General features: G+C 39.2%; 1 protein-coding gene across 2 annotated transcripts in view; it reads left to right on the forward strand.

Moving 5' to 3' along the window:
- Positions 1-24,578, forward strand: part of EPHA3 (EPH receptor A3) — a 174,426-nt gene that overhangs the window by 117,309 nt on the left and 32,539 nt on the right. Inside the window, exons 6-10 of one of the 2 annotated variants that reach the window (XM_058800095.1) lie at positions 8,468-8,592; positions 15,424-15,583; positions 17,045-17,147; positions 17,599-17,666; positions 21,229-21,354. In XM_058800095.1, coding sequence (XP_058656078.1) covers positions 8,468-8,592; positions 15,424-15,583; positions 17,045-17,147; positions 17,599-17,666; positions 21,229-21,354 — 582 coding nt within the window. Of the gene's footprint in view, positions 1-8,467; positions 8,593-15,420; positions 15,584-17,044; positions 17,148-17,598; positions 17,667-21,228; positions 21,355-24,578 lie in introns of both variants that reach the window. The other variant, XM_058800096.1, reaches the window with a different exon arrangement.

Genomic DNA, 24,578 nt, shown 5'->3' on the forward strand with positions numbered 1-24,578 from the left:
TAGTTTGATTATCTAGAATCTCTTATCTTTTATACTTCTAAAAGCCAGGAGGCAGAACAAGGCATGTAACTTGTTTAATTATCTTGCCTAATCATTGAACCCAGGCATGAAAAGCCATAGGAAATCAGTTTGTTTAATGAGAAAGTAACCAGTAAGGCACTGCAGAGTTTTACAAGAGGCCAGAACGAAAATTATTTTTAAAATAACCTTTTGAACAAAAGTAAGGTAGAGATAAAGAAATTAGGATCATTAGGAGTGTTGAAGGGTTTGCAGTATCTTGATCTCCCTGTGCCATTTAAAATTCCAAGCCATGTGTTAATTTCAGCTTGGAGGGATAAACATTTACAATGGAGAAAGAACCAGTCAATTTTTCAGTCCTGTTTTAAGTAGAGACTTCTGTGGCTCCTTGGAAGGCTTGTTAAAACCTTCTCAGAACCAGAATTTTATTTGCCTGAAATCTCTGGCTTCAAGGGAATAAGTTCAGCCCCAAGCTTTGTTTCAGTGTATGTATTTGATTATTTGCAGGTACTTTGATGCTGTTTATGTGCTCAGCCTGCGCTGCACTGTCTTCAGCAGCTCACAAATGATGTGTGATGCTCCCTGTTTAAATAAAATCCATATTTAGAGAGGGTTGTGTGCACTTTACAACCTATATCCCAAGGCAACTCCCTTAAGTAGATCTGTCTTCTAAGAGAGACAATTTGAGTGAGGCACAGATGTTTGGGGGATGATATATTTCTTTCTTTCCCTATGGCCCTTATAAAAAGGACAAGAAGATAGACTTATTAAAAGTGAGCTAATGACATGATGTAGGGAGTCTCTGGTTCACTGACTGTTATTACAGCTGTGCCCCATTACGTTCTGAATACCTAGGACATGCTTGTTTTCCTGAATGACATTTATCTTTTGAGTTTCAAACATTCCTGGCATAAATAAAGATTTTACGCTCTTCAAATGTGTTTTACAGTTCAGCCCAGAGGCTATTCGAGGATCATTTTAACTCAATAAAACTCCTTTAGGGATATAAAAGGGAAGTGTTTTTAACAATGTCACTCCATGCATAGCCTGTTATTAGCTGGAGATGTTCTGCCTGCAAAGTCTTTGATCCCTCTTCCCCCTGAACGTCAAGGAAGCTCTGCCAAGGCTTCACAGTCTGTGACACACACACACTGGGCTCTTCAGTCCTCATGTGAACGCTCCTGACCTGACAGAAAGTTCACAGGTGAAGTTTGTGGCTCAGACAGTTTTGCCTCTTTCAGAGCTTTTACTTGGTTTTTCCACAGATCACAGTGAGATTTTGTTCAGCAGTCACTGGATAATGGTTTTCTTTGTTTGCTTCTGTTAGTCTTCCTCATTTAATATCTTAGTTTGATACAAGAGTAAAAATGAAGGAATGCAGGTAAGCAGGATGCGTAGTCCTCTGTTAAATAATAAACCTTAGGCTTGTGTCTCTCTCTGTTATCTGTGCTGGCATTCTCAGTAATCATTGAGGGAAATTGTGTTACTCTTGATTGGAAACACAACTACCAATTTGCTTTCTGAAGCAATTCCCTCTAGGCAATTTGCAAGCTGGGGAGAGATGGGAAAAATTGTTCCTTTGGGTTTGGGGACTGTTCCTGCAATGGGAATTATGAACATACTAAGTGTCAGCTTAAAAGCAAAAGATTATTTTTTTAGTATTTCCTTTTAGTAAACTAAATGTCTGTGTATATGAAAAAATGTTTTAAATCAAACAAAATTATTAAATCACCCTCAAATGCAAAAGCATGTGAAAGATGTCAACACCTTTCAAGTCTTTTCTGTTAGAGGTTCTTCTTTTCTGATGAACCTCCACAGAAGCAGCTGCTCCAAATGACAGGGCAAGAAGTTTGAGAATTTTGTTTCTTTTCTTGTTCTGAGCAGGTGGAAAATACTTACGGACAAACCAGTTAAGGAGCACTTGGTGATTACATAGAAGGAGAGAAAGTATTTTGTATCATAAATTACTTATTTGAGGGCAATTGTCTTCTCCAGTTTTGGATAATGGCTTTTTCAGAGATAGTTCTTAAGTATATTCTTACATTGTGCATGGGGTTTCTCTGGTTGAGGAAATACTCAAATTATCACAGAAAGGGAAAGCCTGCTCAGCACCTGAATGTTGATGTTGTGAGCATGGTGAATAAATTCTTCTTTCTGAACACTTCACTCCAGGAAACGTGAGGCTCTAAAATCCTCTAAGGTAATGTAACAAAGGGGTAGGGAAGGCACAGAAAAACTGTTTATTTAAACTGATAGGGTCTTAACACATTCAGTGAAAAAGATGAACTATTGCAAAGCTCCCACCATCACCACCTCAACAGAGAGCAGAAAGAATAACATTTGTGTTGTGAGTACCTTTGGGATGAATCCTTATGAAAGCACATGCAGCATTTGTCTCCTCTCTGAAATAACAGCTGGGAATGCCACAGCACCATAATTTCCAGTTTCTGAAGCGAGTGCCTTGTGCAGCCTGATCCTCCCCAAATGGACATGGCATTTCCATGACTTATTATACATGTGTTTAGCACATGAGCAAATCAAACCTTTTGTTTGCTCTGGGGAAGGCATTTGCTATCTCTTTTAATAAAAAGAGGGAGAAGCAAGAACACAATTGTGCTATGCTTAATGATGTTTTCTTTTAATTTAGAATTTATTTGTAAAAGTGACAAATGATCTCTGATAATCACTTGTCCAGTGACAGCTGCTGCCCAGAAGGTTGCCTTTCTGTGCACTTGAGAGGGAAATCAAGCAGCTGCCTTTTGGTGTAATTCCTGCTGAAGCTGCTTGTTTCCCCCCTTCCAGTTCCCTGCAGTCTTTCTTCCTCAGCACCTGTGAAATGCCTGCAGCCGCTCTGGAGCCTGTAACCACAGGCTGGAGCCTTTCACAGATGCATTTGGGCACTTCTGCCATAATGCAGGCAGTCATCCATCAGAACAGCCATGAACAAACCACTTTTTAATTTTTTTCTGTTTCTGGGAGAAATATGCCCAGCTTTGTTCCATCCAATGGCAACCTGCTTGAGTTTGCCTTTGAAGTTTCCTCCTGTTTCTTTCCTTCCACATTTTGGCGTGTGTAAATGTCATCTTGATAGTCCTTCTCCCAGAAACTGTGAGCCTTTTCACCCCCTTCCTTATGATGGAATCCTACCAGGATCCAGCCTGGGGCTGGTGTGAGGGGCTTTTTGGTGGTGTGGGATGAGAGGAAGGAATGTCACCTTCAGGCTGATGGTCACCCAGTGATGTTGCAGATTCAGGTGACATTTTACAGCCCAGGTCATAAAAACAGATGGAGCCTGCTCCAGCTCAAGGAAAAGGTGCAGGAGGACAAACACAGGCACTGTGCTGGTTTAACTACGTGTCCTGGAGATTAAAGGGCGAAGGGCTGTGCCTGCACGTGCCTTGAAGCTGTGGGGAGTTGTACCTGGAGGAGCAGCGTGGAGGGTTTAGCAGGTTTCCAAAGAGTTGTTAAAGTGGGACTGTTTCCTCCTCCTCCTGCCTCCTGGGAGGCACCTGGGGACCTTCTTGGAATGTGCCCCTGGGATGGGGCTTGCTTGCTTCAGCACAAGCCTGTAGCAGTGCTTAACAGAGAAAGTGAGTAGGAGTGCAGCCAGAGGAGGCTGAAAACGGGGCAGGTGCTGTTTTCTGTGAGCAGCCTCCTCTCATAAACCCCTTCCACACTAATCCACAGAATAGATGCTGGAGGTGTTAAAGATTCCAAGTTAAAGCACAGCTGTTCACAGACTTCGTGTTAGTGTGATCATGTCATGGAGGTGTGACATCATTACATGGATTTATGAGTCAGTGCTTGGGACTCTTACAAATTGAGTAGTGGAATTAGATGGATAAACCTAGAGAGAAAATGTTGGTTCCCAAAAAACCCAGATGCTGGGTGGTTGTGTGTTAATCCTAATCCAAATGCGTGTGTGGAGCATTATGAGCAGTGCCAGAGCCAGCACCATGGTGAGTTCTCTCCTGTCGTGATGCGGATGTGGCTCCAGTGTCCCAGAGAGAAACTGTCTTCAAGGGAGAGATCAGTTTGTTCATTCAAACACTGCTATTTCTACTTTAAATTGCATGATAGTTTTGTGGTTTGGATGCTGGTCCTCTAAGACTGGCAGATTTAGGTTGGAGTCCCAGCAGATCCTACTTTGGATCAGAGAATGCAGATTTAATTTTCAGGTTATGATCTTTATTTACTGCTCTTGTTCCACATTACCTCCTGGGGGTATCATAGACATTAAAGAAAATTTATGGGTTATATCAGATTACAGTATTATGATTTGATAATAAAAGCATCAATTTTCTAAGGAAAGGAAAAGGAAAAAGCCTTCCATTTTTTCAGCAGGGCAGAAGTTGAAAATGAGTAGAATAGTCAATTCTGCTTGGTCACCATCTTTCAGCATAGTTTGAAATATCCTAGGCAAAGCATATTTTGTTTGCAAGCAAAAGCTGGAAGTGAGCTGTGAGTCATTTTAGAATTAAATCCTTTACTAAAATTAAATTTGTGACCTAGAAACCTAAGCCAGAAACAATAGGACTAAATGTTTCAGCAGTTGTACACATGTGCCTTCGCAGAGTTAATACTGAGTTCTCCCTGTCACAGGACAGGGAATTTTCTTTCAGTGCATTTGTACATCTGTAAGCCAGTCACATATGAAAACAATAACCAAGGAATAAGGAAAAAGTCAATAAAGAAATTTATATATAGCTGCTATTAAACTGGAGGAAAACAAATCATCTGTTGGGGTCAGTTTCAGTGGGAAATCAATTTGAGCAGAGTTTTATTGTCGTCTCTGCAGATCCTTCATGTTATTTGCTTGCACCTTTAATAGTCATGACTGAGGAGGTTTTTACACTTGAGCCTGAGCTCCCTGAATCATTGTGTTTGTTACCTTTTCAACATCCACATTCCCAGTTGTCACAAATGCTACCTAACAACAGCGAGCGCTCAAAGTACATTTCCCCTCTTAGCTCCAGGGAGTTTTCAGGGTTCCTGTTAAGTGCTCAGAGCAGTTAGGCTGCAGTACCAGACAAATTCGAACCATGTGAAGTGTAAAAATGCCTCTCTGTGCATTGCATGGGGCTGCTGAGACTGAAACTCTTCATATATGTCCACACAAGCCTAAAGTTAGTCAGAAAAATCCAGTTCCTATTCAAGTGAAGAAGTTGAATGCTAATACATAAATCAAAATATTTATAAAAAGGTAAATACCTGTGAGCATACAAGACATGGGATTAATTAAAAAATCACTGAAACCTCTTAGTCTAAAAAAATACTCTCCTTAAGTTTTACCTTTAGGTGCAAGTTTTCTTAATGGTGAAGTAATTTAAACTTTGCATTCCTGTTGATACTTCTGTATAGTTTTAAAATTTCAATCCAAAAAAGTTTGATAATATCTCATTATTTGTTATTTTGTCAGTGAGAGCTGCAGATTTAAGATAGAAATTTCAAATTTTATTTTCAATTTAAGTTAGAAAAATAATGGGAATTCAATGAAAAATGGCTGTTCTAAATATTATGTATTTCTCTTCCTTTTTGTAGCCTGATTTTTAATTCTATCTCATCCTGTTGTGGTTATTTAATTCACTTTACCAAACTCTTGATTCTCTCATATGGAAGACTAAAGTCTAAGCATTGTTGCACACGGTGATGCCTTCACTGTTTATTGGTTTATAATGTTAACTGCCTTTACTTTGATTTTTCTCTTTGCTGCATTTTCAGACACTTTTAATGAAATAGTGAAATACAGTAACTGAGCTGCTCTGATGTTACAAAATGGAAATAAAGGCTGACTTCTGTTTAGACAGTATTTAGAACAGAGCTTATTAAGTTTTACATTGTATTCTGAGCATTTGTACAACAAGAAATTAATTAAATGGTCCAAATGTCAGGTTATTTCTCCAAATTATAGCCCAGCCTTGGGTTGGGGCTATATTCAGTTTACCTTAACTCTTATTGTATTTTAAATTCATTGATTGTAGTAGATTTAAGCATAAAGTTAGCAGTTATCTGAACAAGGTATTTTCTTTAATTGGGTTCAAGCCTTCTAGCACTTTTTAAACACATCTATCTAACAGGTATACCAAAAAAAATCCAAAAGAATGCATTCAAATGTAAAACGGTGACAGTCCAGCTTGTCACTAACCTGCAAAGAAAGGTTTTGTGCTGGGAATTTTTTCCATTTTGTCTCACCTTGGTGTGAGATTAAAGGTGGTTGAAACATGATGTTCCCTTGATTATTTATCTCCCCTCGCTGAGCCCATGCAGTGGGATTCTGAATGTCTCATTTCTGAGCAGCTTTGGGAACCCTAGGGATTAGGGAAGGTATATGAATGTTTTATGATGTTATTGATAACTGCAGAGCAGATGTTTTCTAATAAACTGCTGTGAGATAAGTTACTGGTAGCATCTGCAGAGATGTGTGCAAATGAGCTCAAAATAATTAATACTGTGTTACGAGAAAGCTTGTTTTTAAAAGTTTGTCTGAATTGCAGCATGCAACATTGTTTCATCCTGCCCTGAGAATCTTTTAGAGCAAAATTACCATAATTTATTAGGGGAAAAGCCATTTCTGTTAATCATATATTAATTATTCATAACATCAGTACTAATTTTACCTTAATGGGAAGTGTTAACAGCTGGGTACTGGGTTTGATAATCTATCCACATACCAAAAAAAAAAAGAAAAAAAGAGGGATAAATAGCTTGACTTAAAAAGAAGACATAAAAATGACTTAAGAGAGCATAAAAGCAGCAAGTATGGATATATGAGTTCCCATGGAGCTGGCTACAGCAGGGAAGTTCAGCCTGCTAAGCACTTTGTGTTTTGGCTCTGGCACTGGTTTGCGGGATTCAAGTAGAATTGCTGAAGGATGTTTGTTGCACACAAATCGTGTGTCTGCTTCTCCCAAATTGATTTTAGGAATTTAAATTCAGGATAAATTCCTCCTGCTGGAAGAAAAGAAAAAAAAATTGCCACTTTTTAAAATTTTGTGAACTGTGTGAAATGTGAAAATGCTGTTCAGAGGACGTGTTCAGCCTGGAATGAATATGAAAAAGTGGATCCTCCACTCTGTTAAAGGAGGATTTCAATACTTAGATTATGACTCACGACTAGAAAGTATATTTTGCTGGAAGTTCAGCAAAATCAAAAGCAGAATGAATTGTCAAGATTTTATTTTAATTAAAACTTTTCTTTCTCTTTAATTTTCTTCTCTTTTAAATTTTTTTCTCCTGACTATTGAAAAGTTCTTTTGCAAAAATGAAAACCCACTTAGAAAGGGCATTGGCTGAAGCATGCAAATATGTAATGGCTATAAAGTGCAGCTAGTTTTATATGAACAATAAAAGCTTCAGAGGATTCAGCCGATACTAAATTGTTGAGGTCAGCTCTAGAGCCTTTTTATTAGGATAGCAAATGTTGAACTTATAAACAGATTTTATTTACATGTTAAGATAAAAGACTGTTTATTAGTAAAAGATTTTTTTTTTAAATGACAGTTACAACCTCCAGTGTGTGATCTGTAAAATACAATCTGATGAATTTTAGCCAAAGCCATGGAAAAGAAGCATTTGGAGTGGGAAGTCAACCCAAAAGAAACAAAACAAAATAATTTTTATAAATTGCACAGCTTTCATTGAGTCCAGGAAACCCAGACCGGGTCTTGGAACAACTTATGGATCTGGGTGGTCTAAAATTGAACCAATGTTCAAGAATCTTAAGTAATTATTATTTTTTATGTGTGTGTTTAACATTGATACTATTTCCACGTTGTGGGTGGTGTATGAACCTATGGTATGCAATCAGTTGTCATGCCTAACCCTGATCAATGCACATAAAAAAATTATGTTATTTTGCAGTTTAGATTTTCCCTTTTTATTCATTTTCATTTTCAAAGAAATGTGGTGAAAAGTGAAGTGTGTATGGGAGCAATTTTCATCTGGAGAACTTCACCAAATAATGATGCCAAAGAGGCTGAATTGTGCTGATGGTTATTCCCAGCCATGAGTACCAGGAGCTCCTTGTACTTTAATGCATCCCAGCCCCCTTTTAGACTTTCTTATCAAAATGTTAGGAAAGTCCTAAGTCAGAGTTCTGCAGAGTCTGGTAATGATAATACCTCAGCATTATAACAAACAGGTACTGCCGCTATTTTGTTCTGTATTTCCCACTGAATATATTTCATTGCTAACACTGTAGTAGCAGATCAAAACCATCTGCTGCCTTGCCACCAGTCCTCCTCCAGTGGAGGAAAAAATCTCAGCTGGTTTTCCATGAGGCCAGGGTGCTCCAAGGCAGGAGTACCACGGCTGCAATCCAGCTGCTGCTGTCGGTGAGGGGCCAGACCCTTGCTGGATTAAATGAAAACCTCACTCTTTGCCAAGAGCTGGAACACAGATAAACTCAGTTTGCTTCTCTCCCTCCCCTCTCCCCCTGCCCCCTCTGCAGCTCCGTCCCCCATCACAGTCATAAGGAAGGACAGGACATCCAGGAACAGCGTGTCCCTCTCCTGGCAGGAGCCCGAGCATCCCAACGGGATCATCTTGGACTACGAGGTCAAATACTACGAAAAGGTGGGAAGGTCAAAGGGGAGGGGTTTGCTCAGCACTGCTGGGATGAAATCATTGCATCTTGCCTGTGTTAGGGGTTCAGAAACACTCAGATTTGTACAGCCTCCCTCAACAGCACTGAGTGTTGGAACTGCTCGGTTTTTGGTGATGAGAACATCTGGAAATACAAAGTGAAATCAATGTGTTGTCTACCAAGTTCGCAGAATGACTAGGTTAAAGGAGACCTTCATCTCTTGATCCTTGACTCTTGATCTCTTCAAGCTCATCGAGTCCAACCCAGCCCCAAGCCCTCAACTAAACCCTGGCACCCAGTGCCACATCCAGGCTTTGTTAAACACACCCAGGGATGGGGATTCCACCACCTCCCTAGGCAGAACATTGCAGAACTTTATCAATCTTTCTGTAAAAAACTTTTCACTAATATCCAACCTATATTTCCCTTGGTGCAGCTTGAGGCTGTGTGCTCTGCTTATGTCAGTGCTGCTGGAGAAAGAGCCCAGCCCCAGGTGAGCACAGGCACCTTTCAGGAGCTCAGAGAGTGATAAGGTCACCTCTGAGTCTCCTTTTCTCCAGACTGAGCACCCCCAGCTCCCTCATAGGGAATCCCCAAGCACATAAAACAAACAAAGTAATGCAGTCAATATATAGTTCCTTTATTTTCTTATTTTCTCTAACTAAAATTTCCTTATTATGCTGTTCTATATGCTGTCAGTGCCCATACATTTCGTCACATGCTGGTGGCACTTTTGTGCAGCATGAGCATCTTTTACATGAAAATTATTTGGAAAATGTTGGCTGGCCTACTGGGCTGGTTGCACTGTGAATGTTGTTTCTATGAATAACTGAATTATTCATAAATTGCAAGCAAATTACTACAAATGAAAGAAAATCTACCTTCTGCTTTTTATTGACATTTTCTTTTATTTACAACTGTTCATTTAGACATCCTATAGAGATCTATACTTACAAAAAAAAATCTTTGTAGTAGTATGTTTTTAGCAGGTCTTACTGGTAGAATTGAAAATATCATAAATTGCCATGGAGATTGAGGAGTGTGGTTTAGCCAATTTTTTATAGATCTATTGATAGCTCTGTTTTATATATTGCTCCTGGAATTAACAAACATTGAAAAAAATGCCAGATTTCTTGTTAGCTAATTGAGCATTAGCTAACAGTCTTCATACCTAATAATCAGGCTTATATTTCATATATACCAGTGAAGATGTAGTGATAATATCCTCTAAAAAAATGCTTTTAAAAATACTCCATGAGTATTCAGTTAATCTTTAGAAATTTTTTTCCATGAAGTTTTGGAGGGGGACAATGTGGTGTTGGTAGCTCATGCCTGATCTTCACATGAAGAAAGAGGATCAGAAGGCTGGATGCTTGAAAGATTTCTCCCAAATTTATGTAATCTGATTTTGGGAAGAGTTTTTTTGCTGAGCACTTGAACCTTCAAAGACTTTGGTAAAAATCTAAACATACCATGTGCTGGTGATAAGGGGGGAAAAAAGAAATCATCAAAAACATTTCAACTCAGTCTCACTTAAGTGAGCAGCATCTGTGGGCTTCCACATTGTTTTCTTTTTTTAATTTCAATTGGGACAAGATCAATTTCAGTCATCCCAAGGAAAGCAGGGCTTGGGAAGACAAATGCCAACACTCCAAATATCCCCTTCTTCCTTCTTCTATCCCAGCCTTACAAGCTGAGCATGGTGCCATGTGGGATGGGATATCCATGTGCTCAGCTGGGATCAGCTGTCCTGGCTCTGTCACCTCCCAAATCCTTGCTCACCCCCAGCCTCCTCTTTGGAAAGGTGTAAGAGGCCTTGACACTGCAACCACTGCTCAGCAATAACAAAAATATCTCTCTATTATCAAACCTATCTGTTTTCAGTGCAATTCCCAAAGCTACAGCTGGATATTTTGAGGAAAATTAATTCCACCCCAGCCAAAAACAGCACAGGTGATCTCTTGGGTTTTACTTGCCCCAAAGGGAGAGATTTTTCCCCTGCTGTGCACATTCAGTTAATTTTAATTAAATCACCTATAAGTTTTATTTGTTTTGGTTTGGGATGTTTTGATCATCTTTCTGCACCAAAATTGGGGTTTTCTGTTCAAGAAAATTGCCATGCAGTGCTGTTTTATGCACAGACAGAGCACACAGCTCCTATTCCCACCGGGTGTATCCACTCTGAGGGAGCACTTGGTTGTCAGAAGACAGCTTTATAAGACAACCCACCAGTCTTAGGGGGCTGATCTTGCACATGTGTTTTTCCCCTTTGAAGTCTGTGATCAAGAGTTCATATGCACCAGACAGTTTTCTTAAACCAGGGAGCCAAGTGCTTGACAATGGGAGCCAGACCATTTAGAGCAAAAGGCTTTTAAAAAGCCAACCTTTCTGGCACCAGCATTTTTAATGTGTGTTCTGCAGGCCCTTGGGGAGTCAGAAGCCTATTCCTCAGGGTTTATGAGGGGGAAAAAAAAAAGTAAAAAGCAAATCTGTTGTCAGGAGACTTGAATCTATGTATTTTTAAGCTTTGCAAATAGGTTCAAAACTAATTCTCTGATAAACTTACTTGAGGCCAGAGCAGCTCATGCAGAATTGTTACTCTTCATTCCTCCACAAAACGCCTTTGAAAGATGCTGCTTTTCAGTCTGGGATCTCTGTGCATGCTTCCTTCCCTCCTCTTTTAAGAGGAGAGGTTTCTTTTCAAACTGGTCCAGTGCATTTGATTTTTCTGCTTCAGAAATCATCTTGGTTGTGCTCATCAGAAAATCCGCTGCTGTTAAGTGGAAATAAACCCTTCAGAGTTACCAAATCTGGGTGTTTCTCCTGACAACTCACACCTGATTGCTGGTAAATGGTTTGTGTTGAGCCATCCTTTTTCATCCTGCTTGTTTTCACTTGATATGTCTTTTGTCATCTCTTAGAAATTAAAAAACAGAGCATTAATAGAGCAATGCAGGTCAGCCCAATTCTGTCATACATCTTGTTCGTGGCATTATGTTGCTAAGCTGGTCTTAAGGATTTAGGATCTTACAAGAGATTCGGAATAAAAAATACAATGTCATGTATATAAATTATAATATCTTGTAGTTTTTTTCTCATGGATTATTGTCATAAAATATGTGAAATATATTCAGTTTCTCAAGGGCAGTTAATTACCCTGCTCATTTGGGGTTTTTTCATCAGTTATTGCTTTTGTGTAGCTGAAACAGCAGAGCTTTATATGTGTCTAAAGAAATTTTAATTTCCTACAGCTTTAGGAAACTATTTCAACTCCTTGGAATTAATCAGAATGGCCTGGGTTGGAAAGGAACTTTGAGATCATCCGTGACCCTCTGCTATAGGCAGGGATAATTTCCACTATCTCAGGTGTCCAAAGCTGCATCCAACCAGGCTTTGAGCATTTCATAGCATGATGAACTGAGTGGCAGTTTTTCAGCAGCAGTATTTGGAATAGAATTGTATTTTTGCAAAAAAATACAATTTAGAGCTTTATTATGAAGCCCCCGTCAGTATTTATTCAAAACATTTAAAAGAAACAAAATCTCTCAGAGGGAGACCATATGGAATTTTTAGGCATTTACTTTATGGTAAGGCATAACATTTTATGTTAAGGTAATAGTACTAAATGACACCTCAGTTTAGTTCATCCATATAATGCTGTGCTGAATTTTAAGTGTCTCATCCATCAAAATGCATAAATAACAAAGCCATGTTTTCCCTTGCACAAGCCCTATTCTTGTTTCCTCCTTGTCCTTATTCACATAATCATGTTCTCTTGAAGGAGTATCTTGTCATGTGAAGGTACAGAAGAAAGCCATCTCTTAAAAACCACTCATAAACTATTAATTGTTTCAACTAAATATGTGGCTTACAATTAAATCACATACTCTTTATTAAGATGGAGTCTTCTACAAACAATGAATGAAATTCAGCTGCAGGCTCAGGTTACTGAAATAGATTTGCTTTTGCCATCATAGGAATTGTGTGATCAGTGGTTACAGCCAATACAGATCTCTGCACTTGGAGATTGAAAAAGTGCATTATATTCAAATGCACTTTGTTGCTTTTGAACTCTAATTATTCTGGCTTTAAGTGCAGGTAGACCATGAGTGCTCCACAAGACTTGTAGGAAATGTCATATCCATGCAGAGCTCACTTCTGGCAATAAGGGAAGCTGTATCAGGACTGTGGCCTCCTCCTAGAAATGTGTATGCAGGTTTTGGCCTCTCAAGTGCATGTGAAGCTGATGGAAAAAATATTTTTCCTTCTATAATATAAGCACTTTCTGTGCTTATCTGGAAAAGGGCAAACCATTCATCCTTCCTGGTATCAATTTAAAATGTCTCCAATATATGATTTTTGTAAAACAAAGTGTAAAATTATAAAATGTCACTTGCAAATGAGACCCTAACAGCAGTAGGATTTGCTTCCCAGCAAAGGTTGTGTCTGATAAACTATACAGAAATATTCAGGAAGAAATTGCTTTGTGCATCCAAGTTCAAATTTATCCTCAGAGTGTTTGGTTGAAGTTCTGCTTGGCAAGGACTGAGTCTTCTTTTTGTGTATTCCTCCTGCTTATGGGAGCTCTAGTGCTGTATCTCTGAAGTTTTGCTTTATCCACAGGAAAGATAAACTTGGGCTTTTATGTGGTGTTGCGCTGATTTGATTACTACGAACATAAAAAATGACTTACAAAATATGTGTGTAAAAAGCTTCCCATAAACTGAGATACCATGACATCCTCCATACCATTGTTTTAAAGGTTTATTTTCCAAGTTCCAATGTGGATTATTAACAGACAGGGCCATGACTGTGTTTTCCCTTGCACGTATGTATCTGCACCAGAAGGAAATGTTTGCATTTCATAAAAGCAGCCTGAAGCGAGATCAAAATGAATGTCCAGTCATAGCATACACAAAAGATGTTGTGTTTTAAAGACAAGATTATTATGTCTTTGAAATTAAAATAGTTGCCTATATCCAACTGAATGATGAGATAAGGAAAGCCTGCAAATTATAATACTAGGCCTTTGTTAGTTCAAAAATAAATAATTTAACACAAGCCTGTTAGCTCTTTACAGTGTGCTCCTGTAAATTTGCCCCCCTGAATTTAGAACAGAGGACTTTTTAGAGAAGTGTTGGGAAACTCTGAGGAGGTCCAATGCTGATTTCCTTTTTATTTTTACTGTGCAAAGAAAATGGGCCATGGTCAACATTTTTATAGTCATTCTTTGAAGACTGGGTCCAGCTCCCCCTATCTGAGGTTTCGATTCTGGATGGTAACTTTTAGGCACTTAGCTGCTTTTTCTGTTTTCTTTATTTTTTTTTCCTTTCATTGTGATTTCTCACAAACATAATGTTGAGTACTACATGGAGATTCTGGCAATTTTCCTAACCATGGTGTAAATGTTTCTGTTTCTGTATATCAAAGTAATGCCAAGAACAGGGCACTTAGTCTTCTTTAGCACCAAAGTGAGCAGTTTCTGATGTTCACCTACTAACCTAGAATATCCTGACTCTATTCCTGCAGACAGCAGAGCAAACACACTAAAACAACTCCAGTCACTTGAACTTTACACCTGGAGGTGAAATGGCAATGAGTGTGTTGGGTGCTTTCCAGCCCCTGAGCTCGTGCACTGGCACTGCAGAGCTGTCAGAGTGAAAATGTCAGCCCCTGAGCAGCTAATGCAATGCCATAGACACGATGAGGGTTGGGTGAGATGCTCTGCATCCGACATGCCCGCGCTGGGCTGCCGCTCTCAGCCCGGCAGGATTCAATGGCCGCAGTGTTCTGCACGGGGCTCAAAGCAAAAGGACATCACATGAAATCCCCACCACCTCCAGAATAAAAAAAGTTCATGCTGGGGATCCTGAACAATTGAGATTCTCACAGTTTCCCACATGTGTGGCTGCTGGCCAAGAGCATTTTTTTTTCCTGACACAGTTCCAGCTGCCATATTTAGGAAGCCAAAAATGCTCTTTTGGTACAAGATGGCTTTAGTAAAATAAGCAGTACCTCAGGCCCAAAATGCATGCTTAGATGTTAAGATTATGTGCTTACAGTGAGACAGAGACATGCTTTTATCAGGATTAGCTTTTTACACAGTGTGAAGTGTATCCAAATTTACCAAATTATAAACCAGTCCGCCTCTTATTTTGTATAAAGAACATTATGTCAGACATAGGTGACTCTTAAGCAGAGAAGGGTTTATGAACATAGTCCAGGACTGAGTTCAGTGTGGTTTTGTCCAAATGAGGATGGACACAACTATCTCATAGTTTTTATGGCATAATAGAAAACCAGCTAAATCTGCTTTTTTGCCGAGCTGAGGAGCCTGAGTGGGGTTTCCCTTCTGACTGTTACAGAGGTAACCACTGTCTTGTAAAATGTGAGGCAGTAAAAACTGCATCCTGCAACAGCTCTGCAGGGCCCTAAAATGTCTAAGTTGGCCTGTTACAACTTCCAGATCAGTGCAGTAGGCAAATCTGATTTATGTTTTTTAAATAATCTTTTAATAATTTTCTTGTTGTATTACAGACCACTGACAAAATGATGCAAAACCATTTAGTAAAATGTCATAAACTCAGCATGTCTAGTGTTCAATTTACAGCACAATACCATGGCAAATCTGATGATTTAAGATATCATGTTAAAAGATGATTGAAAATGAATGTTTGCACAAGTGTTTGTTAGGCTATAAATATTCAAAAATACACCAGTGGTCTCCAGGACTTTTGTAGTAATTTAGAGCCAACCACCTTTTTTTTTTTTTTTTTTTTTTTAGGGTGTGGTTTTAATCTGATGTCTTTTTTCAAAAGCAGGAACAAGAGACAAGCTATACAATTCTGAGAGCCAGGGGCACCAATGTGACCATCAGTGGCCTCAAGCCTGACACCACCTACGTCTTCCAAATCCGAGCCAGGACCGCAGCTGGATACGGCACCAGCAGCCGCAAGTTTGAGTTTGAGACCAGCCCAGACTGTATGTATCTGTTCACAAGGTTTTTGCTGACATCCTGCCCAGTTCCTGACTGATCTCAATGGCTGCTTTCACTCCTGCTCTAGCTGAGGAAATGTGTCTCATAGCTATTTATGATGTGTCTTTCTTGGTAGCACTGCTGGATAACTTTATGTTTTATCATTAAACTTGAAACAGGCTGTAAGGAAAGTTCTATCCCAGAACTATCACAGGTGGTGTTTTCTTCCATTCCCTACCCTACTTTTTTCTCAGACCAGAACTGATACCTTGCTAGACTGTGGCTCTTGCTGAGGGAGGAGGTGTCATAGAAAACAAAGAGTAGTGTCAAGCTAAATCTTTCACCCTGATTCTGTGTATATTTGAGATACGTCATGTATTTCATCCCCACTTCTTCCTTCTCCACCCCAGCTCTTATTCTGAAAGGCAAATAAGTTTCATGTTTAGGAAAAAGAGTTAAAAATTGCTGTTATGGTGACTTGCAGTTTTGGTGTTCTTGTTGAAACTAGAACCCAAGTTAGGACAATTACAATAAGGAGGAAAAAATAGTTGCAGAGATTAAAAGCCTAACAGTTTAGAGGTTAATGAGTTTTCTCTGCAAAGTAATGCCGCCAAAAGAAGGGGAAATTGAAGAAATAGAAATGTGGAAGGAGACAGGGGTGCACATCTCAATAAGAAGCATACAAATACCCAGATGACCAACAAATGGCATGAGTTTGTTGCTGTGTTACCCAGTTATCATAAATAGGTGCAGCTGTGGCTAACAGGCACAAATGGGAATGCTATGACCCTAAACAGAGGCTCTCTAACCTATCTAGGTCAGAAATGGTAGCTGGACACTGGTCCTCACACCAAAGGTCTGAAGCCATCCTGTCATTTTATAACAGTTAATTTTGTAAAGTTCCATGCTCAGGCACCACAGGGAGATACCCAAAATAAGGCAGAAAATTCCCCTGTTTTCCCTGTAGACATCTGTGCCTGCATGCCCTGGCCTTCCACAACCTTCATGTGGATATTGTCAGGCTTTACTGGGAAACTTAGCTCCTAAGAACACTTTCCATCATACCGAAGGGGAAGTGAAGGTGATGATTATGGGATTTCTTGCCAAGGAAGTGTTCCTTACTGAGCACGACATAAAGTATGTATGGCATACATGACATGTATCTTTGTATTTATGTATATGTTTTTATATTAGCATCAGTTTGCCAGCAGTTGCTACAATTAGCCAAAGTACCAACTGAGAGTAGCAGAAACAGCTTTGATAAATAGGCAAAGGTTTCTGGAGTTTAAAGTTTTCTTTCCTTGTATTTATTTGTTTGATGAAAAATTATGTCTTGGATTCAATATCTGGCAGGAGACCAAATGCTATATAATGATGCCTGTCCCCTATGTGCATGTAAATTCTGATGTCACCAATGAGGGGTGTGTGTGTGAGGTTACTTACATGCTTTTGTGTTGCCATTGCAGCCTTCTCCATCTCCAGTGAGAACAGCCAGGTGGTGCTGATTGCCATTTCAGCAGCAGTGGCCATCATCCTCCTCACCGTGGTGGTGTATGTCCTGATTGGGAGGTGAGTCTGGGGTCTGATTTGCACATTTTCTCCTGTTGCCACATCCCAGGGGGGACCTGGTGACAGTGGCACATGGGGTGTCATGGTGTGGTTGTTTTTTAATCCTTTGTCTGCTGCCCAGGAGCTCCAAGCACTGCTCACAGTCAGTAATGAGCCCGCTCATGTTAGCAGCCCAAATCATGCAGCAGTTGTTAAAAAATGCTATAAACACATTCTCAGGCAATTGTAAAATTAAACTGTAGGGGTCAAAAATCAACAAATCCTCTCATTAGCCAATTTCCTCAAATTCCCTGAGAACATCACATGCCTCTATAGGGCACAGAGAATGTAAATATCATTAAACTTTCAAACAGGCTTTTAATTGTGCAGGGAAAACTGCACAGTTCTGTTTCCACCTGCAGTTAACACATAAAATTCTCTGTATTAATTTTTTTTTTCTCTTTGCTTGTAGATTCTGTGGATACAAAAAGTCTAAACATGGCACTGATGAGAAAAGGCTGCATTTTGGGAATGGACACTGTAAGTTACTGAAGCCTTTTAATGCTTCCAGATCTGTTGAATTCCTCCCCTAGGAAACTGATATTTTTCAATTAAAAAAAAAAAGAACCATACCTCACTTAAACCAAGGTGAAATTAGGAAGAGAATTATCCCCTCTCTTGTGGGTAAGGGGATTTTCCCCAAACAATTATTCTTTGTTTCAACTTCTTTAATCTGTGTTCAGGTTAGTAATGAGCAAAACATCTCTGTCTATGTTCAAACAATGCATGTGTTTGGAATTGTAATATTTATCCTGCTGTGCAGCACTGAAATCCAGAGTACAAGTGCATCTTCCTCATTATATAAAGTCTGAGAAACATATTTTCCTTTCCCAAAGCAAAATATGCATAAATTAAACGCATCTTGATGAACACCAAAGCTGCTGTGAAAATTGCTTGCTTGAAAAAGTTCACCTACAAATAATTGTAATAATCTGATTCTGGTTCCCCTTTGCAATGTGTGTAATTTTGTTACACTTTTCCATGAATCCTAAAGGTTGTTGCTGTGAATCCTAAAGGTTGTTTCACAGGCAAAGCTCCATCCATACACCCTTTAAACAGGAAAAAAATTAGTTTTGGAGCAGGAGAAGCTGAGGGGAAAAGAAGGTGATAGCCTAATTTGCGATCAGGAATGGGAGGATTACTTGGTTGGTTTTTCATTTAATCACTGTACTTTGGATTTTTAAATCCTTACAGGCAAAGTTAAGGCCCCTAATAGACACCAAGACAAGAAAATATTTTTTTTCACCTACATAATTATTGATATCTAATGAGGCTTTGTTTAATAAGAAGCAGTAGTTCATCTTTGAAACTGTTTCAGCTCCAGATGAGTGTCCTGCTACACCATGTAAACCATGGCTGAGCCATGTATTTCTGTTGTTTAGCATGTTGTAACATTAATATCTGTTGGGTTTTTTGCACACAACATTGGCACTCTGCTGTTTGCAAGAACAGAGCTGCTGGTACCATAATCAGGTTGCCCCTCCCCAAATATAAGCGAATTAACATTTTAATGAGGGATTTACCTGCAGTAGCTGGAAATTAAAGCTGCTTCCCAATCCTTGTGACAATGGAATAACTATGCTCTGACTGTTCAAATTATTATTCTTTAAAGTTTCCTGCCTCTCCTTATCTCCAGAGAGCCAAGAGCAGGAATATCCACAATTTCTGTCTCCTTCCCCAGCACTGTCAGGGGATACACAAGCTGCAGCCCAACAACTGCTAACCAACTATTCTCAAAAAAATCTCTATGGTTACATGTGGCCTGTAGAATTAATGCTTCATCATCCAAATTTAATGAGGTTATAAAATAAAAGCAGCCAGTAAAATAAGTGTCACAGACAAATAACAGGTCAGAATTTGCTCTCCCTACTCCCACACAATGGAAAGTTGCAATCACTATTCTTAAACATGGCAGTGCTGTTAAATTCCTGTGGATTAAATTGCTTTTAATTTGGCTTTAGATATTTATGTACTGTTTTCTGAGTAGTGCCATGCTGATTCACTATGCAATAAGACCAGAGCCAATCATGGGTCTGGTATGTCTGTTAGAAGTTCTTGAAAATTATTTATTATGGATTTTGCAGATATTTATCTGTTACAATTTGGAAGTATGTACCTGTGTGGCTGTTGAAATTTTCAATCTACCAAATTACAGTCATTCCCAAAAAGTAAGAAAATTGCTCTCATGAACTGAAAATGACAAAGTAACTTCCATGGCTGTCGTAAACTTTCAGCATCTTATACACAGCAGCTGGTTTATTTCAGTCAGTTTACTCTGAATTACTTTTAAAAAGGCTCCAGCCATGAGCTATTCCCTGCAGCCTTATTACAAATCCTATAATATTACTTCAAAGGAACAAAAATGTTTCACCTCCTCAGATCCTCTCCCTTTGCCTCCTCTGGCTGGGCCTTTTTATTTTTTTGCTACCTTTAGGGCAATTTGTGCCGTTAAAATGAAAATGTAAATTATTATGTTTGCACAGAATGAGCTGTAAAGTAGTGCAGCTTAACACATGTGCACGTGTTTATTATCTGTATTTCATGACAGAACCCAGTTACTGCACAGGCTGCCCTTAATTATTGGTGTGAGGGGATTATTCTCCTTGCAGCCACCATCACCTGATCTTGGGAACCTCTGGGGTCAGCATTAAAAATCCCAAGCCAAAAACCCCACAGTGCAGAAGCTTTTAATTGTTATTTTTATTGGGGATGTGAGGGGGCCTGTAATGTACATTCAGCATGGACGGGAAGGAGCATTTACAAGATTTTTAACCAACAGCAATATACAGCCAATTACTTTTTGTTTTACTTGCAGGTAATTCTGTAATCATCAGGCTCTTGAAGGAAACACGGTTGGCTTTTAAGGCTGTGCACATGCAGCCCTTGTGTTGGGAGCATGGCTCTTACTTTGCTTTGTTTTCAAGACAATTAGCTTGGGAACTCAGTTTTATAATTTTTTTGTTTGTTGCTGTGTTACCCAGTTGTCATAACTGGTATGATTATATTCTTAGACCAATAAAGCCTCATAAAATTGAGGGTTTTCTTCTTTTTATTCATACACTTTGCATTGTTTGATAAAACAATTTTGTGCTCTCACTGTCCAATGATTTTTTTTCCCACATCTTCAGCAGTGAAAAAGTTGCTGCAGTATAATAATGCTAAGCTGGAAAGGATATTACTGAGTGGGTCAGAGCAGTGTTTGTTGAAGGAGTTAATATCTTTTACAAGACCTACTGGTACAGTTAAGGAAAGCTGGAATACATGTCTGGGAATGAAGGGTTTGTGTCAGAAGCAGAAAACTTCAAGCTGAGTATTTCACTTTTTGTTAATAAAACATATTCCTGTTGTAAAAAGAGTACAACAGAGGCAGGCACAGAAGGGATTGTGTGCAAGGCTTTGAGCTGGGCAGGGGGAATGAGCCTGTGCTTTGCTTTCAGCATTTTTGTTGGAGGCAAAGGTTGACAATGATCTCTTCCAGCAATCCCTAGCCAAGAAACTCTAGAGGTGCCCAAAATAATAACATGGATTTATGGGGAACAAAGCGCTAGAACCAGCCTTTATTCAGAACAATTGTCTGCCATCCTTGAATGTTCTGGCAGAGAGATTGAGGCAGGGGTGCATTTTTTAATGTATAAGTTTCTTATTATGCATCTTGTTGATGGACTTAGGAAAAAAAAAAGCTGGAGTTAATCTGATTTCTTAATATATTCCTAAGAACTTGTCAGGTTGACTGTAGCAACACACTTTGTTCCTTGCCCCTTTTTTGTTACTTTGGAAGGGTCAATTTAAGGCAGCATCTAAATGTTGCCTTAAATTGCAGATATTTGAAATAGGTTATCACACTTCTCTGCATTAGTGTCTGGTTTCACACTGTACAAAGAATCTGAGGACCCACAGAAACCAGTTTGGTTTGAAGAATTTACTTCTTCAAAGGAAATTCTTTCCTTCTCCTTCCTTCCTTCTATTGATTTGGTTTCTGTTGTCTCATGAGTTTTATTTCAAGTCTAAGTAACATTTTCTCTCTGAATTTGTTTTTACACAGTAAAACTCCCAGGTCTGAGAACTTATGTAGATCCACACACATATGAGGATCCCAACCAAGCTGTGCATGAGTTTGCCAAGGAACTGGATGCTTCCAATATATCCATTGATAAAGTAGTTGGAGCAGGTAATGACCACCATCTATACTGAATTAAAGACATATTTTTGCTGTGTATATACTGTTTTATGTCTTTAGGTTCATAGTTGTTACTGGAAAGAAAATGTTCTAGGAAGTCTTCAAATTAGCAGGTTACATTTGCAGCTGATTTTAGTGCAAAGTTAAGGGCACACAATTTTCTACTTCTTTTTTTTCCTGAAAGAAAGGAGACAGCAAGACAGCTTCTCAAAGGACACCAAGCCCATACTTGAGTGCACCACTGTTGTAAGGGAAAAGATCATTCTGCCTTACTTCTATCTTTCTCTTTAAAATCTGTCAGCACAGGAAATGTTATCAACTGTGAAGATGTTTTCTTTTTTTTTTTTCTCTTTCCCCATAAAAGGACTCTTGACTATTATGCCTTGAGTGAAACCACAAACTCATTTCATAGCAGTCACCAGGCATCCATCAGGCTGCAGTGACCTTTGGCTATTGGATTGATTTTGGTCACTGCTTGGGATTTGAATTATTGATTTAGGAGGAAAGGGTTGTCTGTCCAATAACTGGTTGTCTGAGCCATAAAGATGCCACAGGTTGTTGGATTTACAGGAAACAAGTTGGTGAAATGATCAGATTTTGTATCTGGAGCCAGATTACAGAAATTCTCATTACAACAAGTGTTGCAATGGAGCATGTAGCTCCTGATGGAATGTGAGCTTGCTCCTTGAAGTGAAGTGGCAGATTGTCTCATTGAGCCAGGAGATCATGGAGTGTTGCCTTTCCTCCTATATTAAAGCATTTATGAGGAGTACTATTGATTTTTAATCCATTGAAAAATACTTGTTCCTTTACTATTGATTTTTTTGGCTTCTCTCTAAGTATATGGTTTGAATTAAAACCATGAGATGTAAGAGACAGACTCTGAGTGCACAGCAAAAGATTTTCAGCTGGAAAATGTGCAGAATCCAAGGTACTGCACTCAGTGCATCTCCTGAATCACCCAGCAAACAAAAGGAACAGTTTTCATATTCTCTTACTGAAGCTACTCAACTGTTGTTATTTGAAGGTATTTTATGGAAAGATGGAATCCATGTTCCTTGCTGGTTTTAATTTTGCCCCACAAGAGTGCACTGTTCTCCATTATCTTCAGTCAAGGCAGCAAAGCTCTGCTTACTGCACATAGCAGGGAATTTGTGTGGGGATGGAGAAGGAGGGATACTCTAAATTAAAGTCCAGGAGCAGTGTGTTTCCTTGCAAGACTTTCAGGAGCCTCACAAATGCAAAGTTTGTAAATTTGGGCTGTGTGCAATATATGAATCTAGAAAAGGAGTTCCTAGGATCATGCCATGTTTTACAGCTTGGTTGTTCTGACCTGTTTTTAGTCAGGATGCACAGCAGAATAAGAAGTAAATCAAAATTTGTCAAATATGGCCTCTGCAAACAGAGGAAAAATTTTGTAGGGTCAGATGTTTTAAAAGCCTCCCTGCTCCACTGCAGTGAGAATCACAGTTTATTCTGGGTTGGAAGGGACCCCCAGGGATTGTGGAGCCCAACTCTCAAATGAATCCCCCCACAGGGATTGAATCTGGACCTTGGCATTACCAGCACCCTGCTCAAACCAACTGAGCCAAGTGCCAGAGGGTTCCTGCAAACTTTTTACATTAAAACTTGTGCTGAAGCTGTAATAACACCTTTTTTTGGGCACCATAACTCAGTTAATGTAGTCTGGAGCACATAAGGCATTATAGTTAACATTTCCTCTTAGCATTTGCTTGAGATGCCATCAGGAAGAGCCAGGAAGGGAAGAACAGATGAAAATCAGGCCACAGAGGGCTGGGAGCACCCAAAATGAGTTTGTGGCATCACTTTACACTGCTATCACCCTCAGCACGTGGTAGCTTTCACATTCAGAGTGCTCTGAGGCAACTTCTTCAGGAACACTTCTCCCCAAAACCATAAAGGCATTTCCTGCCTCTTACTGAGTCAATGCCTTGTTTGAGTGAATGACTTGGTCTCTTCCTGCCCTTGTCCTTTGCAAGGCAAGTGTGGATGAAATTATTAAAAAAAAAAAAAAAAGACAGGGATTTGAGAAGAAGGGATTCATTTAACTGCCCTGGAGTGTGACGTAAGTAATGAGACCTTCAAGGCAGGCAGGCAATCTTGACATTCTGAAGTGCTCCAAGCAGTTTTTCACAGCTTTAGCCAGAAGTCTCTGAGAAGAGAGGGCTTTCAGAGCTTACATAGCTTTGAAAACATACACAAATGCAATAAGGAAATATTCTTATCCAAAAGAACCTCAAGAAAAACACAAGGGATTTTAGTGGGAGGCTAAGCATAAGAAAATTGAGGTCAGAAGCCACTTTTTCAGACTTTTCTTTACAGTAATTTTTTCTTTTAAAATACCTCACTTATTTTTATGGATTCAGTTCAACAAACCACTTCAGAAGTTTAAATCCAACTGGGCAGTAGGAGAATACTGAAGAAAGTACTTTATTGATTTGGGGTGGATTTAACTATGTGCTTTGCTGAACAAGAAAACAAGCATTTGCTTTTCTTCCAAAGAGGAAATATACTTATAGCATAACATCTTGTTAATCAAATTATTCACAAAATTCAGGTGCTACCTGTCTATAAACTTACTGTGAAGGTTTGCAGTGTCCCAATGAATGTGGCTGATGTTCCCAAGGTTTATGAAATGTTGAACTTTGGTGCCTCTCCAAATCTGAGGGAGTTCTCTGCACAGATTTAAAATGCAGCAGAGTGAAGGGAGTAGCTTATTTCACAGAATCTTCATTTACTGTTCCCCCGAGTCTAAATGCACAGCAAACACTATCCTCTGATGTATTAATAACCTCTTTTAAAAGAAATTAAAATATCCTGAAGAGAGATCTTTGTGCCATGAACAGCCCTCCTAAATAATCCCTATCAGCTTCCCACATGTAAATAGACACACCAGTCAGCAGGGCAGGTTGTTCAATCTTTATGTGTGGGATGTAATTAAAAATAAACACCTCAGGAAGGCTTTGTATGAAAAGCCATCATTCTCACATCTTACAGTCAGTGCCAGTTTTTCCACTCAAGCAGAATCCCTTGTTTCTCTTAAGCAGTGTCTGGTGAAACCCAGTCCATTTCTTAGTGGGGTCATGTAATAATAATAATATGCAGGAAAAATTGTAGTGTAACTGCATGGGTCACTATGGTGTTGACCAGATAAATGTATTTAGCATCCATGCTGTGCTGGAGGTAAAAAATCA

Source organism: Ammospiza caudacuta, chromosome 2 (assembly GCF_027887145.1).
Source record: "Ammospiza caudacuta isolate bAmmCau1 chromosome 2, bAmmCau1.pri, whole genome shotgun sequence".
NCBI classification, from domain to species: domain Eukaryota; kingdom Metazoa; phylum Chordata; class Aves; order Passeriformes; family Passerellidae; genus Ammospiza; species Ammospiza caudacuta.